The following is a 27,613-nucleotide window of genomic DNA, read 5'->3' as shown; positions in this document are numbered from 1 at the left end:
TTCACAGTAGGTATGGTGTTCTTTGGATGCAACTCAGCATTCTCTCTCCTCCAAACACGACGAGTTGTGTTTCTACCAAACAGTGCTATTTTGGTTTCATCTGACCATATGACATTCTCCCAATCCTCTTCTGGATCATCCAAATGCTCTCTAGCAAACTTCAGACGGGCCCGGACATGTACTGGCTTAAGCAGGGGGACACGTCTGGCACTGCAGGATCTGAGTCCCTGGCGGCGTAGTGTGTTACTGATGGTAGCCTTTGTTACGTTGGTCTCAGCTCTCTGCAGGTCATTCACTAGGTCCCGCCCGTGTGGTCCTGGGATTTTTGCTCCCCGTTCTTGTGATCATTTTGACCCCAAGGGGTGAGATCTTGCGTGGAGCCCCAGATCGAGGGAGATTATCAGTGGTCTTGTATGTCTTCCATTTTCTAATTATTGCTCCCACAGTTGATTTGTTCACACCAAGCTGCTTGCCTATTGCAGATTCAGTCTTCCCAGCCTGGTGCAGGTCTACAATTTTGTTTCTGTTTTCCTTTGACAGCTCTTTGGTCTTCACCATAGTGGAGTTTGGAGTGTGACTGTTTGAGGTTGTGGACAGGTGTATTTTATACTGATAACAAGTTCAAACAGGTGCCATTGATACAGGTAATGAGTGCAGGACAGAGGAGCCTCCTAAAGAAGAAGGTACAGGTCTGTGAGAGCCAGAAATCTTGCTTGTTTGTAGGTGACCAAATACTTATTTTCCACCATAATTTGCAAATAATTCTTTCCAAATCAGCCAATGTGATTGTCTGGATTTGTTTTCTCATTTTGTCTCTCATAGTTGAGGTCTACCTATGATGCCAATTACAGGCCTCTCTCATCTTTTTAAGTGGGAGAACTTGCACAATTGGTGGCTGACTAAATACTTTTTTGCCCCACTGTAGATGTCTGTGCGGAGGGCCAGCAAACAGTGCCTGGTACAACTGCATGCTACAACCCAAAGCACAACTCTGGCCAAACTAGATAAATACACAGATAAATATATATATATTTATAATGATGGCCATACACTGCTAGATTGTCATGGGAACGTTAATATTGGGGAGGCCACTATTGAGAAGGGGGAACCTCTGATATGATGGAAAGCCAATAATGTGATAGTGGGACCTCTGGTGTGAAGGGCTGGGTCTGATAAGATGTGGGGACCTCTGATGTGACAGTAGACCTCTGATGTGAGGGGGGACCTCTTGTGTGAAGGGCTGGGTCTGATAAGATGGAGGGACCTCTGATGTGACAGTAGACCTCTGATGTGAGGGGGGACCTCTGGTGTTAAGGGCTGGGTCTGATAAGATATGGGGACCTCTGATGTGACAGTAGACCTCTGATGTGAGGGGGGACCTCTGGTGTGAAGGGCTGGGTCTGATAAGATGTGGAGACCTCTAATGTGACAGTAGACCTCTGATGTGAGGGGGGACCTCTGGTGTGAAGGGCTGGGTCTGATAAGATGGAGGGACCTCTGATGTGACCGTAGACCTCTGATGTGAGGGGGGACCTCTGGTGTGAAGGGCTGGGTCTGATAAGATATGGGGACCTCTGATGTGACAGCAGACCTCTGATGTGAGGGGGAACCTCTGGTGTGAAGGGCTGGGTCTGATAAGATATGGGGACCTCTGATGTGACAGTAGACCTCTGATGTGAGGGGGGACCTCTGGTGTTAAAGGCTGGGTCTGATAAGATGTGGGGACCTCTAATGTGACAGTAGACCTCTGATGTGAGGGGGGACCTCTGGTGTTAAAGGCTGGGTCTGATAAGATGGGGGGACCTCTGATGTGACAGTAGACCTCTGATGTGAGGGGAGATCTCTGGTGTGAAGGGCTGGGTCTGATAAGATGGGAGGACCCCTGATGTGACAGTAGACCTCTGATGTGAGGGGAGACCTCTGGTGTGAAGGGCTGGGTCTGATAAGATGTGGGCACCTCTGATGTGACAGTAGACCTCTGATGTGAGGGGAGACCTCTGGTGTGAAGGGCTGGGTCTGATAAGATGTGGGGACCTCTGATGTGACAGTAGACCTCTGATGTGAGGGGGGACCTCTGGTGTAAAGGAGGAACTCTGATTTAAAGGGGGACCTCTGTTTGGCTGTGGCTAACCTTTCCCAACCAAAAAACAAGTACAGTATGGATAGGGCCTTCAGTTGCAGTATAGAAAATAGAGATTCGCCCTCTCTGTTTGATCTGGTAATCTTTGTCATTGAGAGCGAAAGTGAGGTCAAATCCATCATTTTCAGTTTTCGGTCTAGGTGCAACATGGTGCAGGTAGCAGTAATCACTCTGAGGCTCAAGGAGTACAAAACGATGTATTGAGGAACTTGCAGAACAATACAGAAGCCGGTGGGCTGAAATGTCTGTCCGGGAACTCATAATCAATAAAGCAGAGCAACAGGCCCAAGCTGAAGAAAGCTCTTGCCAAGGAAAATGGAGAGCGGTGTGGCCGGTCCAACTCAAGACGTAGTGTACATGCAGGCCCTGCTCTTTCCCTACTACTTTGGAACTCTAGTGCTGATACTTACAGATGGGTGAGCTCTCCCTCCACTAGGCACTTTGCCCAAATGTGCCAAAACCCTGGGGGCAGGAACTTAAAAAGACTCTGCTTGACCCAAGATGGTCACCAGGGTCACCTGGATGCAGCGTAGCCAACTTGAATGTTGTCCCAGGAGAAATCAGGTTTCTTTTGACTTCCTCTCCAGCTGTAGTACCACTCCAGTTGAGCGCCACCTATAGTATAGGAAACAGACTGCACCTGCCTACAAGCTGCTACCAGAACAGGAATAGAGGGGGAAATTTTCCAATGGTGACCTTAAAACTGGCCATACACCGATCAATATTTGGCCAGTTTAGTTACCACTTGCCTGCCGGGCACTTTCATCCCCTTCCTGCCCAGGCCAATTTTCAGCTTTCAGTGCTGTTGCACTTTGAATGACAATTTCGTGGTCATACAACACTGTACCCATAGGACATTTTTATCATTTTTTCACACAAATAGAGCTTTCTTTTGGTGGTATTTAATTGCCACTGGGTGTTTTTTATTTTTTGCACTTTGTTTTTATACAATTTTGCAAACAGGCAATTTTTCTCTTTCACTGATGTGCGTTGATGAGGCTGCACTGATAGGCAGTACTGGTGTGCACTAATAGGCTGCACTGATGAGCTGGCACTAGTGGGAATTGGTGAGGAGGCACTGATGCTGATGCACTGATATGTGGCACTGATGGCAGTTCTGATGTGCACTGATAGGCTGCACTGATGAGGTGGCACTGGTGCGAACTGATGAGGAGGCACTGATGTGCGGCAATGATGGGCACTGATAGGCAATACTGATGTACACTGATGAGGCGGCACTGGTGGGAATTGATGAGGAGGCACTGATGAGGCTGCACTGATATTCGGCACTGATGGGCGGCAATGATGGGCACTGATAGGTGGCACTGATGGGCAGTACTGATAGGCAGTACTGATGTGCACTGATGAGGCGGCACTGGTGGGAATTGATGAGGAGGCACTGATGCTGCTGCACTGATGGGCAGCAATGATGGGCACTGATAGGTGGCACTGATAGGCAGTACTGATGTGCACTGAGGCTGTACTGATGAGGCGGCACTGGTGGGAATTGATGAGGAGGCACTGATGATGCTGCACTGATGGGCAGCAATGATGGGCACTGATAGGTGGCACTGATAGGCAGTACTGATATGCAGCACTGCTTGGCAGCAATGATGGGCGCTGATAGGCAGCACTAATGTGCACTGATACTTGGTACTGATGGGTGCTGATAGGCACTGACTGACGGCACTGACAGATGGCACTGCAGGGCACTGATGGGTGGCATTGATGAGTGGCACTGATAGGCATTGCTGGGCACTTTTGGGGCTGCACTGATAATCAGTGCCCTGATTATCAGTGCAGATGTCCTGTGTGACATATTGCCGGTTATCGGCAGTATGTAATATATGAGACGTGAGGCAAGTGCTGCCGATAACCGGCAACTGTATTTACTTTGTGATCAGCTGTCTCATTGGACACAGCTGATCAAGTGGTAAAAGGGCACTGTGATTGGTCTTTTACCTTGTCATGTGATCAGCTGTGTCCACTAGGGGCACGCGGGGGGGGGGGGGGGGGGCACATTCCGGGAGGACGTCATATGGCAGCCTCCCAGAACTGGACAACCTCACTGTAGCCATCATTCGGCTATAGCCCAGTTGTGGTGGTTAAGAGTCTTGAAGGAATGGAGACGTGAGAACATCAAGAGGTGAAGGTTGGCTCCATAGATAAAAGTAAGAAGCTAGTTAGTGACGGGGAAGCCTTTCGTTTGACGTTTGACCCCTCTAGTGTGTTGTGTTTGTGGTTACATTGGAACATCCCTCCCAGCATGACTCGTCTGGCAGGTTTCAGTCTATTCTCTCTATAAAAACAAATGCTTGAGGATAAACATGGTCTGACAAAGCCACTTACAGGGGGCAGAGACAAAAGCCACAGCAAGATTTGTACCAAAAACTAGAGAAAAGGATTATATCTTAAAGCCGAGTGATCGCAAAAAAAAAGATAAAATATTGACCTCCACCAGAACCAAGGTAGGTGAATCTCTTCCTTTCTTCTACGCTCCTTAGATGTGTCATAAGGATTCTGATAGCTTGTTAGTGTGTTCCATGTAACTGCCATTGACCTAAATATACAAATTGTTACAAAAATTTTAATTTGCAGTTTGTTGAAATGCAGATCCCTAAATGGACAAACAAAAGTAAAAAAGGTTATCATATTAAACCCTCAGCATTTTTTAGTTTAAGGCCCCATGTACACGGGACGTTTCTGAACGATGGAAACTGACTTTTGGAAAACGTAGCCTAAAAAACGTCTGTTTGCATAACTCGTTTATACGCGTTTGTTTTTTAAAGATAAGCACAGGAGAACCTCCCAAATGCCCAGAATGCACTGAAAAGTGGTAAATTATTAACTATTTCAGACTGTTTCAGAGAAATACAGAGAGTAGGAGCAGAGACAGTAGTATGTGTTGAGATAATTAGGTGTGAGTTGCTCATTAACATTTTTTTTGTTTCCAAGGGTGGGAAAGGTGTCTGGTGGAGGAGTCATTAAGGCCACCTGGCAGGGGGTCTTCATGAGGAATTTGAGGTGTGAATGGGTCATTAACATTTCTTTTGTTTCCAAGGGTGGGAAAGGTGTCTGGTGGAGGGAGTCATTAAGGTCACCTGGCAGGGGGTCTTCATGAGGAATTTCAGGTGTGAATGGGTCATTAACATTCCTTTTGTTTCCAATGGTGGGAGAGGTCTGAGGTGTGAATTGGTCATTACAATGTGTGACAAGCTTGGTAGGAACATCCTGTGTTCAGTGTTTTGTCCATCTGAGTACCTTGAAAACGCTTGCATGCATTTTTCATGATGAAAAAAGGCTCTGGACAGCATCGGGAACTGGGAGAGTTAAAAAAAATTTCAAACGCTTACAAACGCGATTTGCTGCATTTAGATGCGTTTACAAGCGTTTGCGTTTGAAACACTGATAGAATTGACGTCTGGACACAAGTTTGTTGCGTTCAAAAAACGACTCTAAACTTAGGTGCCTGTAAATGACTGTAAACGGCGATGTGTACATGGAAACATAGGAAAACATTAGGGAGAGTTCAGGGGCTGCTGAATAAAATGCAGAAAAGCTCCTAAACGGCAGTTTATCAGCTGCAGTGTACATGAGCCCTAACATATTCAGGGCAAAAAAATAAGCATTGCCCCAGAAACTATTTGTTAATATTCTTGTCCCAGCACTTGCACTTTACAGCTGGCTCTTGCTCCTACACCCCAGCTGGCTCCTGCTCCCTTGGTGCTGCTTCTCTGAACTTCAGGTCTTTACAGGAAAGTGTTAACAGTGGACAGTGCAGTCCCCAGCCAGTCCGTAAGCTTTGAGAATAGAGGTGGGGTTAACAGGGAATGGTTGTGCCATCTTGGGTTATGGGGTTGTGTGTTTCCATTGATGTGCACAGTGTAGGGAGACACAACTTTAGTCCCTGCCTGCAAGGGTGACTCTATAACAGTAGGTTCCAAACTGCCCTTTGTTTACTTGAATGGGGCATTGTTCCTTCCACTGTTACAAAGCATTATTCCTCCCACTAACACCACCAATAGAGCAATAATTCCTACTCTAACATCAACAATCGGGCACTATTCCTCCCACTGACACCAATAATGGGGCTCTATTCCTCCCACTGACACCAATGATGGGGCACTATTCCTCCCACTGACACCAACGGTGGGGCTCTATTCCTCCCACTGACATCAATGATGGGGCACTATTCCTCTCACTGGGGCACTATTCCTCCCACAGACACCAATAATGGGGCTCTATTCCTCCCACTGACACTAACGTTGGTGCTCTATTCCTCCCACTGACACCAATGGTGGGGCTCTATTCCTCCCACTGACACTAATGATGGGGCTCTATTCCTCCCACTGACACCAATGATGGGGCACTATTCCTCCCACTAATACCAATGATGGGGCACGATTCCCCCCACTGACACCAATGATGGGGCACTATTCCTCCCACTGATACCAATGATGGGACACTATTCCTCCCACTGATACCAATGATGGGACACTATTCCTCCCACTGACAGCAATGATGGGGCACTATTCCTCCCACTGACACCAATGATGGGGCACTATTCCTCCCACTGACACCAATGATGGGGCACTATTCCTCCCACTGATACCAATGATGGGACACTATTCCTCCCACTGACAGCAATGATGGGGCACTATTCCTCCCACTGACACCAATGATGGGGCACTATTCTTCCCACTGATACCAATGATGGGGCACTATTCCTCCCACTGACACCAATGATGGGGCACTATTCCTCCCACTAATACCAATGATGGGGCACGATTCCCCCCACTGACACCAATGATGGGGCACTATTCCTCCCACTAATACCAATGATGGGGCACTATTCCTCCCACTGACACCAATGATGGGGCACTATTCCCCCCACTGATACCAATGATGGGGCACTATTCCTCCCACTGACAGCAATGATGGCGCACTATTCCTCCCACTGATACCAATGATGGGCACTATTCCTCCCACTGATACCAATGATGGGGCACTATTCCTCCCACTGATACCAATGATGGGCACTATTCCTCCCACTGATACCAATGATGGGGCACTATTCCTCCCACTGATACCAATGATGGGGTACTATTCCTCCCACTGATACCAATGATGGGGCACTATTCCTCCCACTAATACCAATGATGGGGCACTATTCCTCCCACTGACACCAATGATGGGGCACTATTCTCCCCACTGATACCAATGATGGGGCACTATTCCTCCCACTGACAGCAATGATGGCGCACTATTCCTCCCACTGATACCAATGATGGGGCACTATTCCTCCCACTGATACCAATGATGGGGTACTATTCCTCCCACTGATACCAATGATGGGGCACTATTCCTCCCACTGATACCAATGATGGGGCACTATTCCTCCCACTGATACCAATGATGGGGCACTATTCCTCCCACTGATACCAACGATGGGGCACTATTCCTCCCACTGATACCAATGATGGGGCACTATTCCTCCCACTGATACCAATGATGGGGTACTATTCCTCCCACTGATACCAATGATGGGGCACTATTCCTCCCACTGATACCAATGATGGGGCACTATTCCTCCCACTGATACCAACGATGGGGCACTATTCCTCCCACTGATACCAATGATGGGGCACTATTCCTCCCACTAATACCAATGATGGAGCACTATTCCCCCCACTGATACCAATGATGGGACACTATTCCTCCCACTGACACCAATGATGGGGCATTATTCCTCCCACTAATACCAATGATGGAACACTATTCCCCCCACTGATACCAATGATGGGACACTATTCCTCCCACTGACACCATAGATGGGGCACTATTCGTCCCACTAATTCCAATGATAGGGCACTATTCCTCCCACTGACACCAATGATGGGGCACTATTCCTCCCACTAATACCAATGATGGGGCACTATTCCTCCCACTGACACCAATGATGGGACACTATTCCTCCCTCAAATACCAATGATGGAGCACTATTCCTCCCACTGATACCAATGATGGGGCACTATTCCTCCCACTGATACCAATGATGGGACACTATTCCTCCCACTGATACCAATGATGGGGCACTATTCCTCCCCCTGATACCAATGATGGGGCACTATTCCTCCCCCTGATACCAATGATGGGGCACTATTCCTACCCTGATACCAATGATGGGACACTATTCCTCCCACTGATACCAATGATGGGGCACTATTCCTCCCACTGATACCAATGATGGGGCACTATTCCTCCCACTGATACCAATGATGGGGCACTATTCCTCCCACTAATACCAATGATGGGGCACTATTCCTCCTACTGACACCAATGATGGGGCACTATTCCTCTCACTGACACCAATGATGGGGCACTATTCCTCCCACTAATACCAATGATGGGGCACTATTCCTCCCACTAATACCAATGATGGGGCACTATTCCTCCCACTGACACCAATGATGGGGCACTATTCCTCCCACTAATACCAATGATGGGGCACTATTCCTCCCACTGACACCAATGATGGGGCACTATTCCTCCCACTAATACCAATGATGGGGCACTATTCCTCCCACTAATACCAATGATGGGGCACTATTCCTCCCACTGACACCAATGATGGGGCACTATTCCTCCCACTGACACCAATGATGGGGCACTATTCCTCCCACTGACACCAATGATGGGGCACTATTCCTCCCACTGATACAAATGGTGGGGCACTATTCCTCCCACTGGCATCAAAGGTGGGGTGCTACTCCTCCTATTGACACCAATGATGGGGCATTAATATTTACCCCCTCTGATGCTGGAACATTTTCTACTCTCATTGGCCACAGTCCTGTCCCCCTAAAGTCTGAGGCTAGGTTCACACTAAATGCAACCTGAAGTTGCACGATTTCAAAGATCAGTGCGATTTTTAGATGCGACTTGCCTGACATCTGTGCAACTTCATGCACAGATGTCTGTGCAAGTTGCACCTGGAATCGATATAAATAGTGCAGAAGCTGCTTTCGAAATTGATTTGAACGATTCCATTGCCAAAAATAGGGTGGGACTTGTCATGCGATTTGAAACTGTCAAATCACACCGGGGCTGAAGCACAGTAAACTGCCCCCTGCTCTATGGGACTCTGCAAGAGAAAGGAGCCAAGGATTAAAAGATAAAGAAGCTGAATGCTATGTAAGTGAATAAATCTGCTGCAGAAAGTGCTTTAAAAAAAAAAAAAGTGTTTAATATCACTTTAACCCCTCGCCCTCCAGAGGATTTCCCCCCTTCCTGACCAAGCCATTTTTTGCGATACGGCGCTGCGTTACTTTGACAATTGCGCAGTCATGCAGCGCTCCACCCAAATGAAATTTATATCCTTTTTTCCGAAAAATGGAGCTTTATTTCGTTGGTATTTGGTCACCTCTGCGTTTTTTTTATTTTTTGCGCTGTAGAAAAAAAGACCAACAATTTTGAGAAAAAAACAATATTTTTGACTTTTTGCTATTTAACATGTCCAGTAAAAAAAATTTAAAAATAAAATTTCATCATAAATTTAGGCCAAAATGTATTCTGCGACATTTAATCAATAAATCACTCAGTAACCTATCACGTGGTCCGGAATGTTGGAATTGGATACAGAGGATTAAGATATTTTTGGTGGACTATAATAAAAAAAAAATATTTTTGGACACTAAAATTTATTTTTTTGGACACTAATTTTGGACATTCATTTGTGGTCTTTAATTTGTAGAAATTTTGGTGCATTTGGGTTTTGAGTTGAAGGAAAAGGCTTTATTATTAGTATTCTGCGACATGTCTTTGCTAAACAAAATCCCAATATGTGTAAATTAATTTGTTTACTGTAGGTGAAAGTTATAGTGTCTACAAATTAAAAACATCTAGTATATTATATATACTGGAAATTTTTTTTTTTTTTTTATGCTAGTAATGGCGGCGAACAGTGACTTATACAGGGACTGCGGCGGGCATTCTGAGACTGGGGGGGACTAACTGTCACTGACATCCCCAATGACAATAATACAGTGGTCAGTGCTAATAAAAAGCACTGACACTCTCCTAATGGCACTGGGCAGGAAGGAGTTAACATTTGGGGTGATCAAAGGGTTAACTGTGTGCTGTGTGTGCTTTACACTGTAAGCACACTGCTTTGTATGGCTCCGCTGCATTTTTTCAGAGGTTTGCAATCGCAAAGAAATAACATTGTGTTTGTGTATGTGAGCATTTGAAGCTTGCCCAGTGAATGGAAATGTCACATAATTAGGCTGAAAAAAAGACATAAATCCATGTAGTTCAACCATAAAAGTGTGTGTGGGGGGGGGGCTGTTTGTTTGTTTTTTCTATCCTATACTCACAGCTGACCCAGAGGAAGGCAAAAAAACCCAGCACAGCATGATTCAATTGGCTCCTGCAGTAAAAAATGTCATCCAGATCATCCAATGGGCAGCACAGTGGCTGAATGGTGGGCACTTCCATCTGGCAGTACTAGGGTCATTGGTTTGAATCCCAACCACGGCACCACCTGCCCGGAGTTTGCATGTTCTCCCTGTGCCTGCGTGGGTTTCCTCCAGGTACTCCGGTTTACTCCCGCACTCCAAAGACATTCTGGTATGTTAATTGGCCCATGTCTAAATTGTCCCTAGTATGTGTATGTATGAATGTGAGTTAGGGACCTTAGATTGTACACCCCTTGAGGGTTAGGGACTGATGTGAATGTACAATATATATGTAAAGCGCTGAGTAAATTGACAGCATTATATAACCCTGAAATAAATTAAAAATAAATAAATAAATAAGAATCTAATGTCATTGTTGGGACCTAGAGATGGGGAGGGATTTTTTTTTCATTCTCTAGGATATCTATTTATTGTATCGTTGTATATATTTATTGCATATACTGGGTTTGTATGTTGTATGTCTGTGTGTATGTGTGTGTGTGTGTATGTGTGTGTGTGTGTGTGTGTGTGTATATAGTGAATAGCGCCTACCTATTCACTATTAGTTCACATACAAATGTCACTTTCACTTTCTACAGGCAGCTGCAAAACCCCCTGGGGGGGTAAATATTATTCTAACACCAATTTATTTTTTATTATATATTTGTTTTTATTTTCTATTTCATTATAGCAATTGGCGCCACAATAATTTATTATATATATTTTTTTAACAGAAGAGAGCTGTCATTGTCATCAGACTAATTGGGGGGCAGTTGTAGTAGCAATAATAATAATGACCGTAATTATTATTATCATCATTCAGGATTTATATATACAATACAACTCAATGCAAGAAGGTTCAGAGGGCCCTGCTCCCAAGAGCTTACAATCTAAAACAGAGGGTCAATTGATATGTGAACTAATAGTGAATAGGTAGGACTGCTTTAAGGACTGGTCTCCTGCTCCCTGTTAAGGATTGGCACCTTTGGGGAGCGGGGGGGGGAGCAAGTACCCGAAATTGACAGGTACCCGCTCCCACTTTCTCTGCGATCACCTAGGCAATCAGAAGCATAAGTTGTCCCCCCCCCCACATGACAGCTCCCAGAAGACTACGTGACCATTCACAAAGCGCAACGCTACTCACGCATGCGCAGTGAAGTGTGCATTCAGAAATGTATTCTGCATACCTTGGTTGTAACAAGAGGTTATTTGAGTTACAGTTGCCTTTCTATCATCTGGAACCAGTCTGCCCCAGGGCGCGGACTGACTATTTGGAAACTCGGGCATTGCCCGAGGGCCAAGGGTCAGTAGGGGGCCCCATGAGATGCCCCTGGTACCTTTTTCATAGGCTTTTGTGAGTTTGGGCAAGGACACAGGGGCCCCATGATCCCCTGTTGCCCAGGGGCCCCATGAGTTGTCATTCCACCCCTAGTCTGCCCATTCTCCTCTGACCTCTGACATCAACAAGGCATTTTCCTCTACACAACTGCCGCTCACTGGATATTTTCTCTTTTTCGGGCCATTCTCTGTAAACCCTAGAGATGGTTGTGTGTGAAAATCCCAGTAGATCAGCAGTTTTTGAAATACTCACACCAGCCCGTCTGGCACCAACAACCATGCCACGTTCAAAGTCACTTAAATCCCCTTTCTTCCCCATTCCGATGCTCGGTTTAAACTTCCGCAAGTTGTCTTCACCACGTCTAGATCCTTAAATGCATTGAGTTGCAGCCATGTGATTGGCTGATTAGCAATTTGTGTTATCAAGCAATTGAACAGGTGGACCCAATAAAGTGGCTGGTGAGTGTATATGGTAACGGATTTTATGTAGGTCAGACCATTTAAAGGAATCTTTTATTTGATTGGAACCTTAGATGTATTAAACAGTTTGCAATCCGATATGTATGATTTTTCCTGAAGGAAGACCACAATCACACAATGTTGTTTGTCAAAAAAAAAGAATTCCGTTCTGCTCCTTCACCTTTATCATCACTACCAGGGGCGGACTGACCATTTGGAAACTCGGGCACTGCCCGAGGGCCTGGGGTCAGTAGGGGGCCCCATGAGATGCCCCTGGTACCTTTTTCATAGGCTTTTTTGAGTTTGGGCAAGGACACAGGGGCCCCATGATCCCCTATTGCCCGGGGGCCCCATGAGTTGTCAGTCCGCCCCTGATCACTACTCTCAAAAGCGACCATAGAATTGACCCCACTAACCATTAGAAAATCCAACAAAGGTTCAGCAAACAAAAAATGTAAAAATTGTACTGGTGTGTGGCCAGCTTTAGGGACCACCCTTATATGAGGAGCCTTGATGCAGTTTCCACATGTATTTGCAAATATATGCAACTAAAACCTGTGTTTTTAGCCTAAGCAGTTGAAAATAGACTAGTTTGGGTGTTTTTTTGCTGGTCATCTTGAACTTGTCTTCCCTTGATTCCCTTGTAGTTTTGTGTATTGCCCAGCCCATGTGTTCCTTTCCCTTTCCTTTTTTGAATTTCCAGATTGGCTGCCATTATTGCTTTCTTAAATCATTACTACATTAATTAGGAAGCGTTGTTTTTTTTGAGCCTTCAGTAATTGGCTTTATCTTCTAGCCCAACAGGTGACTCTCTACATTCACTAAAAGGTATCCAGAGAACATCCATGGAGCCAAGAAGACCAACATTAATTCATGAAGTCTCCAGGAATTAGCCCTCTGTACATTTCTAACTGAAAACTCTTCACGCAGCCTACAGGATGAGAAGAGAAGTTGTGTAAGGTGTCCATTGTCTCTGAGGTGGACTGAGATCTCTTTGTTGGGTGGAGCACATTGTCAATGCATCTATGAGATTGAACTGTTCAAAGATTAAAAAAGGCTTTGTGGCTTGAGAGTCAAGATGGTCCTATGCTGGAAGGAGAGGCAGGAGGAAAGCCCACGTGGGATCAATTTATGGCAACAAAAAAGGTTTTATTATTTATTCAATCAACATAATATAGGATCCCATTCATCTCGTCATTAGAAAAATTTCTAGGCTATGTTGTTGACCCTTCATTCTAAAAATGCAAGTTGCTTGGCCATCATACTGCCCTTCAGGACCATGCCTAGGTTAACTGCTGGCTGAGGCATCTGTTTTTGCTGCCTCCCTGAAAACATTTATAAGGCTGTATATTCTCTGCTTTACTGTGGCTTCATGGACACTCCAGATACCACCTCAATTTTTCCACCCCCTATACTTTGGCTTTTAGGATGTTGGCACTGCTGGAATTGTGTGGCTGTGCATCTTCGGCAGCTAGGAAGCTTGCGGCTCAGTATCATGCTTTTCCAGAATGCAGCCAGTTGGGCCATACAGCATCATTGACTGTTATGGTGCAGATGGCAGCCTGCACCATAGTAACCAATAATGCTGTATGGCCTATCCGCCAGCATCCTAGCAACCAGATCAGTAATGATGCTCTGAATCCAAAGACCATAGAAGTCAAGAATGTCAGAATTCAGGTGCAGATGTTGCACTTTCTACCAAAACGACTGACTCCTGGCTGCAGTAATACCAACAGGAATTCTGTGTGACATCATTAACCAGATTTTGGGTGATGGCATCGCCTGGGGTTCCCGATGGTAACTCTAAATTACCGCAGCCAGGAATCTGTCAATTAATAGCAGCAGTGCATTGTGTACAAACCAGCGGGTGACAGTTCGTCCTGATAATCGTGGGTTATCTCGCTGGAGACTGTGATTGGTGCTGGATTACATCTGAGGACATTCATGAACTTTTTTTTTTAAAGTCAGTATATATGTGTTTTGTTTGAGTTAAATTTTTTTAATTCAGTGTGTGAAATATGTAAGGGGTACTAATGTACTCCTGTACTCACTACCCTGGTATTGGGCAGGTATCTTGTCACCCCCTATAAATGGAGCTTCCAGATTACTCATAAGAGTCCCCCACATACCACCTACTTCTTTTTGGGGCACATGGAGGTAGGGTAAAAGCCCACCTCTACAAAATGCTCTCTTACACAAGGGTTTGGTCAGATTGTCCACCCGTGAGGTCCAAGTAGACATTCTCTCAGTGCTTATGCAGCTGCTTTTCTACAGGGGAAGGAATCCCGAACTATAGACAGCCACTTGACTAAAGGGGCTGTGCACACCAGCACAATCAGGATCCTGGTAAACTATGGACCCTGGCATTACCAGTCCGACTGGGGTAGAGGTGGCAGGAAACAGGCAGCTTGATTGTGAGAAGGACATGGTTAGGAAAGGAGCAGCCACATGAGGAAGAGGTGGCTGGTAAAGGAGAAGCTTGATAAAGCCAATATGGTAGGGAAACGAGCGAGATCACTAGGAAGAGGTGGCCAGGAGAGTAGTGGCTTCCTGGGGGAGAGGAGGCCAGGAGAGTACCGGCATGACAGAAGGGAGGTGGACAGGAGAGTAGGGGCTTGACATGGCAGAAATGGTTGGGAGAATAGTTGCTTGAAATGGGATAGATGGCTAGCAGAGTGGAGACTTCATGGGGGAGAGGTGGCCAGGAGAGTATCGGCTTAATGGGTAAGAGGGGGCCAGGAGAACAGCAGCTTGGCAAGGCAGTGGTGACCAGGAAAGTGGTGGCTTCACATGGCAGAGGTGGAGAGGAAAGTAGCAGCTTGATGGGGGAGAGGTGGCCAAGAACGTAGCTGCTTGATGGGTGAGTGGTGGCCAGGAGAGTATTAACTTGCACATGGCAGGCTAAGCAAACCTGCAAACTGTTTGTTTATATAGGGCCAAATCCCAATCTGTCAGCACTAAATACTAAGTGGGTGACTTTGTTTAGACACCAGCTTTTGCTTAGATATAAATACCCCTGTGATGACAACAGATCCTGCAATTATATCGTTAAACCTGCGCTCCAGACCTTGCCTAAGGCTTTACAGTTAAGGTAAGCTTGGAGCCATTAGAGTTTCCCAGCTATGGGACAGCTAAAGCAATATATAAACAGAGAACAAGCTCACCTTGAAGCAACCCTTTCCTCCTTAAAGGGACCACACCTATCAGAGGTGCCGAGGTGCAGTATGGCTTCTAAATGGTATTTGCAAATGTTGTGCAATGGAAACCTCAGCTTTAAGATCAAGTAGTTGAAACGTATTAGTTTGGAGGGTTTTTATTGATGGCCAGCTTGAAAGTGTGCTGGGGATCCCTTCTGTACTGTTTTATATATTGCCCATTTCTGCCCACATTTCTGCATGTGCGGGAAAAAAAAAGCAAAAACGTGCGACGCACTTGCTGTGCAATTATTTCTTAATGGCACCCCAAACATAATGCATCTTGTTGCATGATTTCTGCCAGACCGATGGGCTGAGATCTGAGCTGAAGCCTGTCTTTCATTAACCTTGCATTATTATTATTATTATTACATTGAGTTTATATAGCGCCAAAGGGTTTACTCAGCGCTGTACAATAGAGGGGGGGGGGCAATACAAGAAACAGAACAGCAACAACAGTACACGAGGGGTTAGAGGCCCTACTCTTTCGAGCTTACATTGGAGTTGAATATAGTGTGCTACAGTTCCTGCATGCCATATTATATTTTGTAGTGAGATATGCTCTCTTCTCTGCCAGCACCTGAATACAGAGTGTAAACCAGGGGCGGACTGACCATTTGGAAACTCGGGCGCTGCCCGAGGGCCCGGAGTCAGTAGGGGGCCCCATGAGTTGCCCCTGGTACCTTTTTCATAGGCTTTTTTGAGTTTGGGCAAGGACACAGGGGCCCCATGATCCCCTATTGCCCGGGGGCCCCATGAGTTGTTAGTCCGCCCCTGGTGTAAACCTGGGACACTGATACTGCAGACTTGGAGTGGCATAGATCTGTTACAGTGTGCATTGTCATCACAGACAGGAAGTGCTGTGCTGGCAGGATCACCATGTGAAAGTTCAGGGGGAAAAAAATCTGAAAGATGAAAACTAATGCAGCTACCACATCTAAGAACGTAAAAGCTTCAATGTATTACATTTTTGTTCTTGTGTTTAGGTATACTCAGGATCCACAGGAGAAGTACAGACAAAAGAACTTTGGCTGTAGTTCTGTGGATGACAGGAGTTCAATTCGTTCTGTACTCCTGAGACCCGTTTTCAGCTGACAGTAGGCTGAAGTCCGCTATTGGCTAGCGTCACTAAGCCGCTCCAGGCTTGTGAAAGATCCAGACTTCAAAGTCAGGATCAGGGGCGGACTGACCATTTGGAAACTCGGCTGCTGCCCGAGGGCCCAGAGTCAGTAGGGGGCCCCATGAGATGCCCCTGGTACCTTTTTCATAGGCTTTTTTGAGTTTGGGCAAGGACACAGGGGCCCCATGATCCCCTATTGCCCGGGGGCCCAATGAGTTGTCAGTCCGCCCCTGGTCGGGATCCACCCCAGAGTATGGAGAGGCACCTGGCTCAGCCTCTCACTGAAGCTCCCTCCCCCCTACAACCCAGCACAACAGTGAGCACTGGGGGGCAGAGCAGAGTTCTCACCCTTAGAGCCGACGGGGCAAATGCTGCATCGACCAGATGCTGCACCCACCTAGGTAAGTATAAATTGGGGGGAGGGGGGCCTACTTCTCTTTTAAAGACCCAGATGGGTTGGAATATACAAGAGATCTGTTTTAAAATACATAAGAATTTTGACTAGAGAAAACCAGAGATGGCAGCTTTAATGTGAACTAGCAATAGTAGCAACATAGATGGATACTAACATTTACCTATAACTGTTAGTATCCAGTTATATTCTGTGTATCTAAGAAACAATCCAGGACTTTTTTGAATGCTTTATAGTAAGCTCCTCCTCATGGGTGGAGCAGTGATGAAAAGTTCCCCTTTATAAAGCTGGGATGAGCTTGGGAGACAGAGAGATTGCTTGGCGCCACTGGGAAAGGGAGCACAGCCAAGGGGTTCTTGATATGCTTTCCCCTTTGGGATAGGGGCTGTGGAGGGCTTTGGCCTTAGTTTATAGAAATATTGGCTATGAACTGAAGATGGGTTGTCAGTACTGTATTGCTATTCCACCGTTGTGTCAAGTACAAAGGGTATGTTTGCCTTGCCATTACTTGGAAAGCTATTAGCATTCAATGAACTGCTGCTAAGGTTGGGAAGTAAGAAATTACTTTTGCAATTAGAGGCTTCTGTGTGATGCTGTGAGTGAAGTATTAAATACAGCTAATGGCCGAGGTGAAGAGTTTGGTGGTTTACTGGTGCAAACCTGGTTTGCTCTGAAGTAGGTGGTGATGGAGAAATAGATTTCCCCCACGTGACAGTGAGAGGGAACCCCCTCATGTACCATGGCTCTGGCCCCTGTGCTCCACAGGGACCAGGTGAACAGTTGGGCTTCTGGAGCTTCCATCTGGACCACATGTAATACATAGGCCTATGTGTGAGTACTTCAGGTGTGAATGTGAACAGTACGTAGCTTTGGGCTGAATCTAGGCATGATGCCCTGAGACCCTAAATGTAAAGGCGCAGTATAGGTGTGCATGCCTTCCACGTAGAAACAGGCTGAATTCACCTTACATTTGTAAACCCATCTTTATTCAATAAGGAGGGGCAGGAAGAAATGGTAATGTACAAATTACAGTAACCCATAGAGAAACCAAATGGATGTCAGCTACCTGCATCTAGATCAGTCAAAAAGGATTGCTGATGAGTTGTAAAATTCTGTTTTCCTTTTGTGATATTCTAAAATATCTTCTCTCAACCTGGGTTTTATTGAACTCTACTGAGATTTCTAGGGGTTCCTTGGGAAATGAGCAATGGCAAAATAATTTCCCAGCTACACTGACGACCAAGGCTAGGGGGCAATTTTTGGAAAAAGAAACCTTTAGTCCAGCTGTGCTAACAGTTCCAATCCCAGTGTCCAATTCAATAGTGTCCAATCTGAAAGGTCTTCCCCAGGGGACAACTGTCAGAAAAAGAAACCTTTACTTCAATCGCGCTAACAGTTCCAATCCCAATGTCCAACTCAATAGTGTCTGATCTGAAAGGTCTTCCCCAGGTGACAATTTTTGGAAAGAAACCTTTAATCCAGCTGTGCTAACAGTTTTAATCCTAGTGTCCAACTCATTAGCGTCGAATCTGAAAGGTCTTCCCTAGGTGGCACCACCAATGGAAGTGTTTACATCTACACTGACTACTAGGGCAAGGGATCAAAATAAGTGTTAGAGACTTTTGAGGTACCCAATGATACACCTACTGTAACATAGATTTAAAGCCCGTCTCCAAGAAACCTAAAAAATCTCCCTTGCCGTGGGGCTGCACCCTCACTTCAGGACCTTAGACTACTAGAGCATGAGGGGAAGACCTTGCAGTTGAGACACTAAAATGTCAAAAATAGTATACCCCAATAAAAATTTTATCTGCTACCATTACTTACATTTCCTTTCTATATTTTTCACTATACTAATGACGTTTCTGCAACCATAGGTATCTTGTGCAAACAAGTAACACAATCTGTTTTCACAGGATTCAGGAGCTGCCCCTCCTTAAATATGCACAGAGGAATCGTACAAGGGCTCTAAAGAAGTTGCTAGCTTTGCAGACCACTAACCCACTGCAAAGAGGTAAGTACTTCATCCTGGTTAAGATAAAAAAAAGAGTCAAATCTACAAAGAGTGGCAATCCAAGGCTAGTTGTATCTAATATCCACCTAAGGTGGTCATAAATAATTCCAAATTCAGCCGGTTCAGCAGGGACTGTGCAAACTTTGATCCATCTATGACCGCTTCTGCTTGAAAGAAGTTGATCTAATGATCGACTTAGGTTGAATGTGCTTGTTGGAAATGTTTTCTTGATTACCGGCTGCAGCTGCTGATCGGTGTATTCTGAAAGAGGAATACGCCGCAGGTCACGCGGCTTCATCAGGGGGTTGTGATTGCAATCAGGGATGAGAGACGGGGAGCCAGTTGAGACATACCCACCATACCTTATATGATGCAATACACATCTATTTAAAAGTTCCATAAGAGAACGAAAGCGCAGTAAGCCTACTATAGGCTATCAAGGAGGTGAGCGTACATCTTAAATTTACAATAAGGAAGTCATTGGAATTTATCATCATTAAGATTTGACATCATTATTAAAGAAGGCACTGGATATTTATCACTTCACTCTAATCACTGGGAGTGGTCACTCCATTATAATTAGAGACTTTTGTTCTTTTTTTCAATATATGTTATGTACAGGATGTCTTATTAGATAGGTTTTATTATGTAATTATTTGTTTTTTGATCACATGGGTTTTATATAGTTATTTTTCATTTATTTTTGTTAATATTATTATTATGGTACATTTAATAGTTTTTAAATTGAATGGGTACACTCTTTTTATTAATTTGCTAGATTAGGAGCGCGACATTATTTTTATTTATATTTATTTTATATTGACACATAAATAGAGGATGTGTTGGATGTCAGCGAACCTATACTAGTTATAGTTGGTGGCTCACAAGTACTACTTACATTTTTTATTAGAACTTCTTGGATATGACTATATAGAGCAAGTATGGTTGGTGCATGGATCCTCTTCTTGGGAGGCAAATAAGCATCTTGCTATCTATATATATATATATATATATATATATATATATATATTTATATATATATATATATACAGTTAGGTCCATATATATTTGCACACAGGCACAGTTTTAGTTGTTTCAGGTATTTACCAAAACATATTCAAGCTATAGTTATATAATGGATATGTGCTGAAAGTGCACACTCTCAGGTTTAATTTGAGTATATGTACATCCAAACTGGAGGAAGAGTTTAGGAATTACAGCTCTTAAGAGTAGCCATCCCACCTTTTTCAAGGGACCAAAAGTAATTGGACAATTGAATATAATCATAAATAAAATGTTCATTTGTAATATTTTGTTGGGAATCCTTTACTGGTAATGACTGCCTGAAGTCTGGAACCCATGGACATGACCAAAGACTGGGTTTCCTCCTTTCTGATGCTTTGCCTGAAGTCTGAAACCCATGGACATGACCAAAGACTGTGTTTCCTCCTTTCTGATGCTTTGGTCATGTCCATGGGTTCCAGACATCAGGCAAAGCATCAGAAAGGAGGAAACCCAGTCTTTGGTCATGTCCATGGGTTTCAGACTTCAGGCAAAGCATCAGAAAGGAGGAAACCCAGTCTTTGGTCATGTCCATGGGTTCCAGACATCAGGCAAAGACTGGGTTTCCTCCTTTCTGATGCTTTGCCTGAATTCTGAAACCCATGGGCATGACCAAAGACTGGGTTTCCTCCTTTCTGATGCTTTGCCTGAAGTCTGGAACCCATGGACATTACCAAAGACTGGGTTTCCTCCTTTCTGATGCTTTGCCAGGCTCTAACTGCAGCTGTCTTCAGTTGTTCTTTCTGCCTTTAGTTTTGCCTTCAGCAACTGAAATGCATGCTGAATTGGATTGAGATCAGGTGACTGATGCGGCCATTGCAGAATATTCCACTTCTTTTCCTTCAAAAGCTCCTGGGTTGCTTTTGCAGTGTGTTTTGGATCATTGTCCATCTGTACTGTGAAGCGCCGTCCAATCACCTTTGTTGCATTTGGCTGAATCTGGGCTAACAGTATATCTCTAAACACTGCAGAATTCATCCGGCTGCTTCTGTCACATGATCAATAAACACCAATGACCCAGTGCCACTGAAAACTATGCATGCCCATGCCATCACTAAATGGAGAGAGTGTGCCAAACATGCAAGATAGATTTTGGGTTGACATAAACTTAATAAGAAAATAAAGCATACATACCAAACAAAGATGAACTTTAACGGCCTTACACTTTGTTTTTTTCCATCCAAGAATATGCCGGGTCAGTTCAGGTCTCAGATCTACAATATGCAGTAATTATAAATTGAAATGAGATGGGAGAAAAATACAATGCTTATTGCTATCAAGTCCTTGACGCTTATAAAACCTGCTCGGTTGTACTTTATCTGTCAATAAGGCTATGACACACAGGGGTTGATTTTTCCAAAACTAGAGCGTTCGAAATCTGGCACAGCTCTGCATAGAAACCAATCAGCTTCAGGTTTTTTGTCAAAGCATGATTGAACAAGTGGATGTTAGAAGCTGATTTGATAGAATGCACAGCTGTACCAGACTTTGCACTCTCCTGTTTTAGTAAATCAGCCCCATTGCCTCACAATGATGGACTTTCTGCTAGGTGACGTTGGAGAGACTGCACTACATCTTGCCGTGCTTCATGATAACTTGGAGTCTGTGAAGATTCTGCTGGACCATACACCAGAGCTTGTCAACCAGCCCATGACCTCAGACCTCTATAAAGGTAATTAATGGAACCATTACTGGTGCGTTGAAGCCAGAATTTAAAATGCATTATCACTGGTCACATTCAGATGGACCTTACATTACAGAACAGGTCTAGTTTATTATGACTAAGAACTATGAGCTATACCATGACCTGGATATATGAGAACTTTTGCAGATGCATTTTGAAATGTTAATTTATTCATAGTATTGTATTGCATTATAGAAGAGTGGATAGATGCAGAATGTAGACATTTCATTTCCTAAAGTGCCAATCAACCCAAATGTAACATTTCATTTATAGGTGGAGTCTTGTGGACTGGGTCATCCACTGCCCTGTGCCAAAAATATATTTTTTTCAAAAATCCCTACCCTCGTTTCCAAAAAAAAAAAAAAAAGTCCCAAAGTACAGTAGTTCTCTCCCCTTGCATGTTCAAACGCTGTGCTTTGCATCCTCTTCCAGTCCTGACCACCACTTCTTTCCTGGCACCACACTTTCCCCTGTAAGGGTTTCCATTTCCTTCTTAGTTTTAGGTATAAAGAGGGAATGGTAAAGTCCAGGACAGTGAGTGTTGTGGCAATACAGTAAAGAGGCAAGTACTGAGTGTGAGTATTTTTTAGCCCCTGTCCCAAGGATCCAGGGCCTGCATCTTTAAAATATTGACTTCTTTGTTTGGGCTTTACTCCTTGGGGGAAGGCCATGGGGGGAAGGCCATAGATCTTTCCCCTTAGTGGTGTATACTAAGAACCTGAAGTGGGTAATGTAACCAACCATCCATGTCTGAATGAATCATGAAGTCATGGACTATGGTGCCTGTTGCACAAGTAAAGAGCAATTCCAAAAAGATTCAGTCAAGCTTTGTCATTCCAGTGGCCTATACCTGGAGAACAAGAAGTATGGACACTGGCTTAGGCAGTGGACTGGTAGTGGTGGTGAGAATGCATGGTGGTGGTGGTGACAGGCCTCCTGTCTTAATCATGTCCCTGGAAATCCCATGACCTTGTAATGTTTGGATCGGGTGAGTAGTCAGCCTCTAACAGACCCAGCCTGGAGCCTCTGTACTGGGGCACCGAACAACCTTGTTATATAATATTAATGTAGACCTCTTGCTAAAGACCTTCTGAGAGTTCACAGGGAGCCAGAGCCCAGGAGAGATTAAAAAATCTACCGGTCCCTGATTCAGACATATTTAATGTTAAGATCAACAGTAGAGAGGTCGCTGGGGTGGCCCTGGCTCATGAACATCCTGCTATGGGGCCTGATGATCTGTAGTTATGCCTCTACACCTGGGGCGGACTGACCATTTGAAAACTCGGGCACTGCCCGAGGGCCCGGGTCAGTAAGGGGCACCATGAGATGCCGCTGGTACTTTTTCATAGACTTTTTGAGTTTGGGCAAGGACACAGGGGCCCCATGATCCCCTATTGCCCGGGGGCCCATGAGTTGTCAGTCCGCCCCTGCTCTACACTAACATTGTTTTGGGACAGGACGTGAGGGTAAATATCTTCAATGGGGGACGCAGACAGCAAAAAGAAGCCTCAGTCTCTCCAAACAGGGGAAAAAGTGTTTGCTGAAGATGCAGTTTAAGTTTCCCTACAAGGCAATCAACCCAGTGGTGTATTTAGGTTTTGTGCTGCCCTAGGCCAGACAAAAATCGCCTGCCCCCTCTTCCCCTTGGAGAGAGCCTGACACCAACCAACACCACCCCACCCGAGAGAGCCTTCCACTACCACCACCCTCCATACACCCCCCCACCTGGTCCCCATGCCGCGTGTGTCCCTTCTTCTGTCCCTTCGTCCGGGGAGCGGTGCTGCCCCCCTGCCGCCCTAGGCAAATGCCTTGTTTGCCTTGTGGTAAATACACCCCTGAATCCACCATATACTCAATGACAGATCTGAAGAATATGATATCAGTCGATTTGTTTTTACAGATTTCCCCTTTCTTGTGTCTTGGCAGGTCAGACAGCGCTGCACATCGCTGTAATGCGTCAGAATCTGGCAATTGCACGAGAGCTGATACAGAATGGTGCCAATGTGTCCATGCCACGGGCAGTCGGAACACACTTCCAGCTCAAACCCAAATCCTTCTATTATGGTGAGTTAGGGTGTGCTTTCCTGTTTTCTGACCCAAAGTGATGTGTTACTATAGGATAGAGATTGGGCCTAAAAAGTACATAAAACCCAGCAATTAACTTCTTTTATTTATTTGCTTTTGGTCTATTTAAGTAACCATTAAACTGTTTTGTTTTAATATATCCTAATCCCTTTAGCAGCTTCTAAAATCATTGTGCGCATACTGGCAATGAAAGCCTTGTTTTCTAAACTCATCCTCCATCTTGTGGCAGAGAACATGATGACCAATGGAAAAAAGAAATCATGGGTCAGTCCACAAAAATTGTATACTTCCATTTTAGTAGATGCTGGAGAGATAAATGACCTGACAGTCTCTAACAGCTTTAGGGGACTCTCTTAGTGAGATCTTTGCTTTTCCTCCCCATATGTGCACATCTGCTATGAAGGTTTCCCACCATACCTGATGGATTTGTATTCATATTATGATCTTAAAATATCTATATATATATACTGGAGAATGTAACAGCAGGAGTAAGGACACACAAAGGTGGACAGGAGCCCCTAAAATTCCCAGGCAAGCAACAACCTATTTGGGGAATTATGGCAGGGAGGTCTCCCTGTTGGAGAAACCATATATATACCTACAGTATATAAGAAGTCAGGGTCTAATTTAGCCCACCAGTTGCTAAAATAGAAATATTATTTGTGGTCGGATCAACCCTTTAATTCTTCCATGACCACATATTTGCCTTATCTCCTTTGTATTTAAACATGACAATATAAATTCGTCAACAATATATTACTGTCTGTGTCCCTGTTTTGGAGCCTTCCGCTTAACCATTTGCCGCCCACTGGCCGAATGGCGGGCGGCAAATGTTATCAGCGTTCTGGGTGGACGCCATATGGCGTCCTCCTGCACATGCGCAGATTGCGCTCCTGCAGAGCGACGCAGTGGCGCGATCTGTCACCGGCCGTGTACCTCGGACACGGCCGATGACAGATCTGAGTATCGGCCCCGTTGCCGGTACCATGTGACCTGCTGTGACCAATATACAATGGATGGCTTCATTCATGCCATCCCATGTATACTAGTGTCTAGCTGTGAATGGTCACAGCGATCACATGCACATGTCATGTGATTAGCTGTGGCCAAATCACAGCTAAGCACAAAAAAAAAAACCCCTGAATGAATCGATGTCATTCAGGTAAATGCTTGCTTATAGCAAAGTAATTCTTTGCTATAAGCAAATTGTGTAAAAAAAAATAAAAATACTGATCACTTCCCCAAAGTAGTACAATGTTACTATGGTAACATTGTACTACTTTGGTCATAGTGAAATATGAAAAAAAAGAAAAAAAAAAGTAATAAAAAATAATAAAAAAAAGAAAAAAATATATATATATTTTTTTTTTCCATACTGTCACCAGTCAGTGTCCCTGATCACCGCCATGCCAGTTATATGATGACGCTGTACTGCACTGGTGACAGTATGTAAAAAACAAAATAGTAAAACTAATTTTTTTAACTTTTTAATTTTTCAAAAAATTATGACAAAAAAAAAATACAACTTCAAAAAACTCGCCATGCCTCTTATGAAGTACGTCGGACTGTCTACTCTGCAAAAAGGAGTCATTTGGGGGATATCTGTACCGTCCTGACATTTGGGGGATATCTGTACTGTTCTGACATTTGGGGGATATCTGTACTGTCCTGACATTTGGGGGATATCTGTCCTGTCCTGACATTTGGGGATATCTGTACTGTTTTGACATTCTTGGACCTCAAGAAATTAGATTGACTGTCAGTACTTCAGGATTGATCAATATTCAGATCTATACCATAGTTTGTGAACTCTATAACTTTCCTACAAACTAAAAAATACATCCTAATTTGGGTTATTTTCACCAAAGACATGTAGCAGAATACATCTCGGCCTAAATTTATGAAGAACAATTATTTATTTGAAAACTTTTATAACAGCAACAAAGAAAAACTTTTTTTTTTCAAAATTTTTGGTCTTTTTTTGTTAATTTAGCAAAAAATAAAAACCCCAGCGGTGATTAAATACCACCAAAAGAAATCTCTAGTTGTGTGAAGAAAATGATAAAATTTTAGTTTGGGTACAATGTTGTATGACTGTGCAATTTTTAATTCAAAGTGTGAGAGCGCTGAAACCTGAAAACTGGCCTGGGCAGGAAGGGGGTAAAATTGCCCGGTAATGAATTGGTTAAAATCATGTTCCGATTATACTTTGGGTGGCAGGTTGTCACTGGGACAGGAAGTAGTTGGAAACATCCACAATAGGGACACAGAGAACATTTCAAATTTAAGAACAGGTAATGACAAGGTGCTAGACACAAATTTTCACTGTTTTTTTTAAAGGTACCGTATTTTTCGCTCCATAAGACGCACCCTAGGTTTTAGAGGCAGAAAACAGGAAAAAAAAATTCTGAACTAATGGACTGCAGACATAGTACAGGAGATGACCAGAGACTGCAGACATAGTAGAGGAGATGACCAGAGACTGCGGACAGTACAGGGATGACCAGAGACTGCGGACACAGTACAGGAGATGACCAGAGACTGCGGACACAGTACAGGAGATGACCAGAGACTGCGGACACAGTACAGGAGATGACCAGAGACTGCGGACAGTACAGGGATGACCAGAGACTGCGGACAGTGCAGGGATGACCAGAGACTGCGGACACAGTACAGGGATGACCAGAGACTGCGGACACAGTACAGGGATGACCAGAGACTGCGGACACAGTACAGGAGATGACCAGAGACTGCGGACAGTACAGGGGATGACCAGAGACTGCGGACAGTACAGATGACTGCTGACCTTTGGGGAGGTGGGGAGCGGGTACCTGAATTTGACAGGTACCCGCTCCCACTTCCGCAGCGTTTTTTTTTTATCTTACCTGTTCCTCTATCCAGCCGCGCGCTGTCTTTCCGGCTTCTGTACTGTGGGCACTCGTCGGACAGCCGGATTCCCAGTGCGCATGCGCGAGAAGCGCTGCGCTTTGTGATTGGTCCGGCGGCTTCTGGGATCTGTCATGTGTCCCAGGTACCGCCTTACCATTCACAAAGAGCACTGCTTCTTGCGCATGCGCACTTGGGACCCGGCTGTCACGCACACTACAGAAGCCGGGAAGACAGCGCGCCGCTGGATAGAGGAACAGGTAAGGTCCCACTGCAGAGCTGAGCGGCCGGCCCGGTATTCTGACACGGCGGCGGTGGAAATACCGGACCGGCCGCTCTATATTCGCTCCATAAGACGCACTGACATTTTCCCTCCTTTTTTGGGGGACAAGAAGTGCGTCTTATGGAGCGAAAAATACGGTAAGTAAAGTCATGACTTGAGCCTGATGATTTGGCCTTGGCCACTCACCACAAAACAGGGAGGCCTTCAACTTCCAAGGGTAGTAGGTCAACAAAAGCACCAAATGAAAATCATGAGAGTCCAAAATCTTAAAATGTTTGGTTGGTGACAACAAGAAAAGTAAAGGACGCAACATGTTTTGTGGGCCACATTAATCATGGCTGGGCGGAATATTACTACCTGAACTCAGAAGTGCTCCTCTGCAGATCCAGTGTGCTTGCCATTTTGCTTTGAACACTTGAACTGATTGTTCTCCCTAACATGTACTGTCTGCAGACCAATCTGCATAGGAGCACTTTCAGG

General features: G+C 44.8%; 1 protein-coding gene and 1 long non-coding RNA gene across 2 annotated transcripts in view; one reads left to right on the top strand and one right to left on the bottom strand.

Annotated features, from left to right (window-relative positions):
- Positions 1-4,591: 4,591 nt before the first annotated feature.
- On the bottom strand, positions 4,592-26,945 carry LOC149449397 (uncharacterized). Its single transcript, XR_016315412.1, has 3 exons — positions 26,850-26,945; positions 21,330-21,409; positions 4,592-4,700 (listed from the first exon to the last, which is right to left on the bottom strand). It is a non-coding gene; the product is annotated as an uncharacterized LOC149449397 (long non-coding RNA).
- The window catches only part of LOC149449396 (transient receptor potential cation channel subfamily V member 5-like), a 56,386-nt gene continuing 41,966 nt past the window's right edge, over positions 13,194-27,613 (top strand). The window contains exons 1-4 of the mRNA XM_089693313.1: positions 13,194-13,539; positions 19,036-19,133; positions 21,745-21,867; positions 23,806-23,943. Coding sequence (XP_089549439.1) covers positions 13,472-13,539; positions 19,036-19,133; positions 21,745-21,867; positions 23,806-23,943 — 427 coding nt within the window. The 5' untranslated portion in view covers positions 13,194-13,471. The remainder of the gene's footprint in view (positions 13,540-19,035; positions 19,134-21,744; positions 21,868-23,805; positions 23,944-27,613) is intronic.

Source organism: Staurois parvus, unplaced genomic scaffold (assembly GCF_062004578.1).
Source record: "Staurois parvus isolate SC_StPar_1 unplaced genomic scaffold, SC_StPar_1.0 ptg000621l, whole genome shotgun sequence".
In the NCBI taxonomy this organism is placed as follows: Eukaryota; Metazoa; Chordata; class Amphibia; order Anura; family Ranidae; genus Staurois; species Staurois parvus.
This window is presented reverse-complemented; position numbering and strand designations above follow the sequence as displayed.